This window comes from Lolium rigidum, chromosome 7, assembly GCF_022539505.1.
Source record: "Lolium rigidum isolate FL_2022 chromosome 7, APGP_CSIRO_Lrig_0.1, whole genome shotgun sequence".
Taxonomy (NCBI): Eukaryota; Viridiplantae; Streptophyta; class Magnoliopsida; order Poales; family Poaceae; genus Lolium; species Lolium rigidum.
Genome location: NC_061514.1, coordinates 350457779 through 350464844, shown reverse-complemented (window position 1 = coordinate 350464844; position 7066 = coordinate 350457779). Strand labels below are relative to the sequence as shown.

Sequence of the window (7066 nt, the reverse complement as noted above, 5' to 3'; positions counted from 1 at the left end):
TGTCTACAATAAAGGTGGTTTGGGAGTTATTAAACTGACAACCCAAAATAACTGCCTCTTGATGAAGCATTTGCATAGATTAATTAACAAGACAAATTTGCCTCGGTTAATATGGTTTAGGATTCTACTATTCCAATGCCCTTCCACCGGCCAAAGATAGAGATATACTACCTCCATTCCAAAGCTTAAGGATTCTTTTTTTTAAAGTCAAACCAAATAAAGTTTGACCAAACATTTAGAAGAATATATCAACAAATATAATATTTTTTAGATACCACATGAAAATATATTTTATTATCTATCTAATGATATTGATTTTATATTTTGCATGTTAATGATTTTTGGTAAAATCATAGTCAAACTTGACATAATTTAACTTTCTAAAAATAATATAAGCCTTAAGCTTCGGGATGGAGGTGGTATCATTTTGGTAGCGAGACTTCCTTCCAAGTTTGCCAGAGTACAAAAAACCTTGCTAGTTGTAATGTGCTAAAATGGATCATCAGTGATGCTTTTGGCAAGATTCTTGGCTAGACGTTCCCTTAAAATGGCAATTGCCTCATCTGTTTTCCTTCGCTAAGGATGAAACATCTATTGCCTCTGTTGTCTCTATGGATTCTCTCTGGGAACATTTCCACCTGCCCTTGTCTACCAAGGCCCATCATGAACTCTTACAGCTACATGCTTTCCTGGAGGAATTACATGAATCAGATTCCCCTGGTCCGTGGACTATTTTCGGTAGTTCCACCTCTTGCAATATGGCTAAAGCTTATACTGAGGGAACTGGCACCCATATGGTATGTCCTTCGATTAAAGGTCTTTGGAAAACTTGTTGTCTACAAAAACATAAAGTTTTCTTCTGGCTCCTTATGCAAAACAAGCTCAACACTAGGGAATTACCGCAGAGAAAGAATTTCTTCATCCCTGACTATTCTTTCCCTATGGGCAATTCCTCTACCTTGGAAACCAGGAATTATCTTCTTTTTTGCCGGATTGGTGGATTGGCTAAAGGAGGTTCCAGTCTTTGTGACACTGAGGGACTTGCTTGGCATTCCGGGCTCTCCGGCTGTGGTATGCAAGTGGGGGCGGCAGCACAGACTCTTGCCTTTCAGTGTGAAAACCCGAGGTCTGGCCTTAACTGGTTGTGCCTTGCAATGATCTTGTTGGAGGCATTGTTTACTATCTTCGGGGTGGAAACCTAAGATCTTTGGTCGGGCGATGGCGGTGCTGGTGCACTGTTCCCTTCTTGGAGGCGTCGTTTTTGGAGAGTATGTATTTCAGGTGTTGTCACGGTGGTAGTTATATTGTTGTTGCTAGGTCTGGAATGTTGTAGCGGGACTTTCATTTTTTAATTTTCTTTTATCTCTTTTTAGATGTGTGCATCCGTATTGCCACTAGGGTGGGACGTTGTTGCAGAGGCTAGATGTAATTGGTATCTTTTGATATTAATATTTTCCCTTTATCTAGGATATTACTGATAGTCTTAACAATACATTGGACAGCCTTTTGCGCTTGAGATCATTATGCTAATTACCTGCAATTTGGTCAGAAAGAAATGACTTCCTCTGCAAAGGAGATAATTACAAAAACCCACCACAATTGCGGCTAGGGTTTCAAAAAACCACCACCTTTCATATTTTTTACAGAAAGTCATCGGTTTGGTGTAAAAGCGTGACAAATACCCACCACTTCGTGAAATGAGGACGGTTTAGCGGGTTAAGCACCAAATTGACAGGTGGGGCCCACTGTCAGGCTGACGTGGCAAGTGTCGGAGATCTTTGTACTGTACTGTAAAGTGGTGGTTTTCTGTCATCTCTGTACTGTAAAGTGGTGGTTTTCTGTCATCTCCGACACTTGCCACGTCAGCCTGACACTGGCCCCACCTGTCAATTTGGTGCTTAACCCGCTAAACCGTCCTCATTTCACGAAGTGGTGGGTATTTGTCACGCTGTTACACCAAAGCGGTGGTTTTCTGTCAAAAATATGAAAGGTGGTGGTTTTTTGAAACCCTAGCCGCAGTTGTGGTGGGTTTTTGTAATTTTCTCTCTGCAAAGGTATGACTCCTAATCTTTACCGATGCAAAAGAAAATTCAAAGAGGAGATGTCTTTGCTTTTGTACAAGGCAAAGAGGAAAGCCTATGTTGGCTTGCAAGAATGGGTGACTTCGTTTGTATAGTTCTCATAGCGTTGTTTTTCTTGTGATTAGTTATTTCTCACTTCTCAGAGCTAGCTCGATTTGTAACTTGAACCTCCTTTATATACATTTAAAAAAAAATCAGTGGGAAAACCTAGTACTGTTTAGCTTCAAAAGAGTTAAAGGCACAACGGTTCTAGTGTCTCGCCAATGAATCAATTTTACTTTAAAAAATTATCAGATGATTTGCTAGTGTCACCAACTTTAAGTTAACGGTCTTAAATGATGATCCTTATTTAGCTACATTTTAGAAACTGTGTTCAACTTGATCAATTCAGAATGGTTGTTTTTTCCATGGACTTAGGGATAGAAATCTTTACTTATTTATCTTTGGTCTGTGCAGGCGACCAACCTAAGATTAAGCAAAAGAACCTGAACAATCGCAACCTCTTGCCGCTTCAGAGCAATCCCAACCTCTAGCACTAGCGCAGACGGTGGCATCGCAATGTTATGCATCAGAGCAATCCCAACCTCTTGCCGCACTCCAGGCTGCCGTCCAGCACCTCCTCAACCCCGTACTTATACTTGAACCCCAGCTCCACAAGCTTCTTTGTATTAGCTTGCACTCTCACTCCCTCTCCCACCACCCTAATCCACACACAAAAAGTGCATATTAACCACAAAGCATCGACACAACCAAATTAAAACATTCAGTTAAAGAACATACTCTTTGATCATCAGCTTGAGCTCCGGGTGCTTGCCAGCGTAGTGCTCCAGGATATCCTGCATGTTGGGGTACCCCACGGCGCAGAGGTATCGGCCGCCGGCGATGTCATACGGTCGCTCCATGCAGATGACGTGCGCCTCGCATACATCGTCGACGTGAACCAGCGGCACGGAGCCGAGGAGGGACTGCAGGAACATGAGGTTCTTGTGGTAAAGCTCAACGCCGGTGAGAGGCGACAGCATGTTGTGCATGCTGGAGGAGGCGTAGGGCAGGATGGTGTCTCCCCCGACGAGGCCGCACAGCAGGACGACGACGTCGAATGGCCTCGCCGCGGAGGAGCGGCCTTCATTGTACTTGAGTAGCTCCTTGTCGGAGAGGGTCTTGGAGGATACATAAGCCTGCACACGTACAAAACAATATGGCCACAGGGATCAACCAATATTCGGCTGCTCCCTCCGCTCAATACTTGTCGCGGATTTAGGTAAAATGTAGGCTAAAACATGCCTAAATTCATCAAACCTGCAATAAGAATCCGCGACAAGTATTTAGAGCTGAAAGAAGTATTAGATCATCCATTTTATCTTGGGGGCTTGTCCAAAAATGCAAGCACTCACGTCCAAGAACTCGTTGCTGTGACCGTAGGGAATACCAAGCGGGGTCCAGCAGGATTCATTCATGAACTCTTTGTAGCCGCCGCCATCGTCCCGGAGCGGCGCCGACGCCGTGACGGAGCCCGTGTGGATGACACGCCTCACCGTCGTGGACCGCTCGCACTGTTCCAGGACAGCGCGCGTCGCGTCCACGCTCGCCTCGGTCGTATCTTTGTACTGCAAAATCAAATCACGATGAAGATAAATTGGCTTGGCAAGCCGCTAGAGCCAATTAAAGAGATCAAGCTGAGGTCGCGATCGCTGAACAGTTGTGCAGGCTAAGCAAGTCGATGAGTATCAAGTACGCAGATCCGAGAGCTAAAAGAGGGGGTTTCTTCCCAAGTTCTTCTTTTATCGCTCACCCTTTGCTCTGGTGGGCCGTAGGTTTAGCATTATTGCAGCCCAGTACCCTTGTCAAACCCATGATGCCTAGCCCGTTGGATGGCAGTCATGGTCATGACATGCCCGGTAGAATTGCTTCTTGGATTTTCGATCGATTATTGGTACCTTTGAGCTGCCGGAGTTGTGCATCTTCGGGGTGGCGACGAGGAAGACGAACTCGCAGCCCTGGATCGCCGGTTCGAAGGTGGCGGCATCGTAGATGTCCGCCTGGAACAGCGTCAGCCTCTCCGCCGCGCCGGGCAACCCCTTCAGCAGCGCCGCCTTCTGCTCATCCCCTGCAGCGCCCCATGACGAACAATTGCGCTTCGAAAATCAGAAGATTGAACAACGCACGGACAGAATTGAGCCAATCGATCGGTCGCGAGCTGTCTACAGTAGCATGCGTGCGTGGAGAAATTTGACAGGAGAAGGCGCATACCGATGTTTCGTAACGTGGCGTGGACGGCGCAGCCTCTGTCGAGGAGCTTCCTGACGAGCCAGGACCCGATGTAGCCGGCAGCTCCGGTGACGCATACCCTGCAGCTCATCTCTCCCCGCCGGCCCCTCAGAGGCCTCGGCGCCTCGCTCTCTGCTCCAGAAGCTATATATACGTGCTCTGTGAGCCACACCCAGCGAATCGATTTTCTTGGCCACGGTTTTTGCAAGGAAATGCTGGAGCCACTTATTAGCTGCACACCACACAACTGACAAGTTACACACGGCGCTTTGGGCAGTGTGGGTGTGGCTAATGTCTTTCACAATGCACTGTATCTTAACGCGTTATACTATATAGTGGTATATGTTAAACGGTTTTGCTATGTCTCAATTTCTAAAGTCTCACTCACTTACAAAAATGCACTTGAGTTTGCACTTTTTTGACAGAAAAGTGCAACTGATTCGAGTTGCATATTTTTTTTAACTGTAGTTGCATTTTTCTGAGGTGACTGAGATATAGACGACAAACTCTTCAATGCATTGTATCTTAAGATTGTACCTACATTTAATACTTTTGTGTACATTTTGGCATGGGATTAGTCTATCAATTGATTTTTCATATGGCTCCCTGCAAGAGTTGTACTCCCTCCTGCCCAAAATATGTTGCATATAAACTTTGGTCAAAGTTAAATTTGGTAAAATTTAATCATCTATATTGATAAAAATATAAATATATACAACAAAATAATAATATTTTTTAGAATTGTTATGAAATATATTTTCATATTATATGCATTTGACATGGTAGATCTTTGTATTATTATATATATTCTTGGTCAAAGTTTGCACAATTTAACTTGCACGAAAAATTATGTATAACATAAAATGGGCAGGAGGGAGTACAGAGTATCTTAGTTTACAACACACATCTCTTTCCTCATTTAATAGTGTCACATAAACAAATTACCTAGGATGTCGCGCCAAGAGACTCCCATTGTGAAAGGTCTAAAAGCGAAACGTGCTTGCTGGAGCTTATTTTTTTATAAAGGATATTTCATTATTTTACCCAGTCTCAGCATAACTAGGATGCACTTAACGGCTCAAATTCAAAGCTAGAAATTGAAAATATGCCACATCACAGGAGATCATCGACATTGTAAAACGCCTATGGCGTTGAAGGACCAGTCCGAAGATCACACACCGTTAACCATGTTGGATAAAAGTCCTTCTCGATGTGTCCTTCAACCATGTAGGCACCTCCATAAGCAGGTCGCGGTTCTCCACACGTTGTAGAGACGGCCATGAACAGAGCATAAATTGTGCACCGGTAGATAACCTGCATAAGAGACGAATTTTTAACGTTAAAAATCTTGTCATTTCTACATAGCCACAGCACCAGATAACGGCAATGCTACTGAAATAAAACCTCTACCATTATGGTTTTGAGTGTTTGATGACAACATGTGTGATACTCTAATGTGTATTAAGTGGTGCAGATTGTGATCTATATTGAATACATGACGAAAAGAAAGAAAAGGAAGAAACAGAGTTGAAAAAGGAAGAAGCCGTTTTTGCCCCAGGACAGATAATCCGGGGCCGGATATTTGCAAATATCCGACCATGAAAAATCGGCTAAGGACTAAGAGGCCGGGCATTTCGATGTCGGGCGGATAATCCGGGGGGGGGGAGGGTATTCCATCCCTTACTCAAGCCGGATATTCTGGCCCTAGATTTCACCAATGGCTCGATTTTTTTAGGGGGTATAAATACCACTCTTCATCCCCAAGCTTAAGCTGCTCGATTTGCTCAAGAACATCACCTCTAGCTGAGCCACAACAATCACTTGATCTCCTCCCTCAACCACCCAAAGTTCTTGATCTTTGGAGAATCAAAGGAGAAGGCCCGATCTACATCTTCACCAAAGCGATTTGCATTTCCCCCTCATTCACTTGAGCGAACCTTTTCTAGTGTTTCTTTTGGAAACCCTAGTTGTTGTTTACTTGATTTGATCTCTTGTTGTTGTGTTGTAACAATTTTGGAAGCCTCCAATTCAGTTGGGATGTGTGCCCCAAGAATCTTGTAAAGGTCCGGTTTTCGCCTCGAGGAAATCCCTTAATGGATAAGTGAGTTAGGCCTTCATGACATTGCTCATCAGAGAATAGGGTGAGGTCTTTGTGGCGTTGGTTAGGCCTTCGTGGCAACCACATCCCTCCAACTTAGACGTACTTCCCCTCAAAAGGAAGGAACTACACGGGAATCATCCCTTGTGTGTCCGCATGCTCAACTCTCGGTTACCTCTATCCTTTATTGTATTGTTATATCTTTCTTAGTTGTGTATCCTGTCATTTACGTAAATTCAAATAGTTGCATATCTAGAAAATTTACCTTTATGTCAAGCCTTAATTGTAAAAGGAACTATAATTTTCTACCACCTATTCATAAGTGTCTTAAACCTGTTTTCGACACCATTTCTCCAATTACATAAAATATTAGCAACGCTACATGTTGGATATAAGGTAGATTCTATTTGGATGACTCACTATATAGAACTCGCAAATTTCTATGGAAGAATAAGTGATTAATAGATTTTTCATGGTGACAGAAAACACACTTAGTACTTTCATGCCAATTGCGTTTGATAGGGTTATCCTTTGTGAAGATTACACCTCTTTGAAGGTCCCACGCAAAAAAAGTTTTTAGTGGGATTCTTATTTTCCAAATTTTATTAGCTGGCACTTC

The 7066-nt window shown here is 43.5% G+C and overlaps 1 protein-coding gene across 1 annotated transcript; it reads right to left on the bottom strand.

Moving 5' to 3' along the window:
* Nucleotides 1-2494: 2494 nt before the first annotated feature.
* LOC124673930 (putative anthocyanidin reductase) lies at nt 2495-4531 on the bottom strand. Its single transcript, XM_047209977.1, has 5 exons — nt 4332-4531; nt 4019-4188; nt 3476-3688; nt 2862-3259; nt 2495-2782 (listed from the first exon to the last, which is right to left on the bottom strand). The coding sequence occupies exons 1-5, from the start codon at nt 4438-4440 to the stop codon at nt 2650-2652; spliced, it is 1023 nt and encodes a 340-aa protein (XP_047065933.1). The 5' UTR covers nt 4441-4531; the 3' UTR covers nt 2495-2649.
* Between the last annotated feature and the right edge of the window lie 2535 nt (nt 4532-7066).

What these genes read in the sequence shown, in the direction of transcription:
- LOC124673930 (XM_047209977.1), bottom strand. Translation starts at nt 4,440, where the DNA reads ATGAGCTGCAGGGTATGCGTCACCGGAGCTGCCGGCTACATCGGGTCC. An exon ending in ACAGCAACGAGTTCTTGGAC is followed by an intron (nt 3,260 to 3,475) that starts GTGAGTGCTTGC and finishes GTACGTGTGCAG; the next exon opens with GCTTATGTATCCTCCAAGAC. An exon ending in CTCAAGCTGATGATCAAAGA is followed by an intron (nt 2,783 to 2,861) that starts GTATGTTCTTTA and finishes TGTGTGGATTAG; the next exon opens with GGTGGTGGGAGAGGGAGTGA.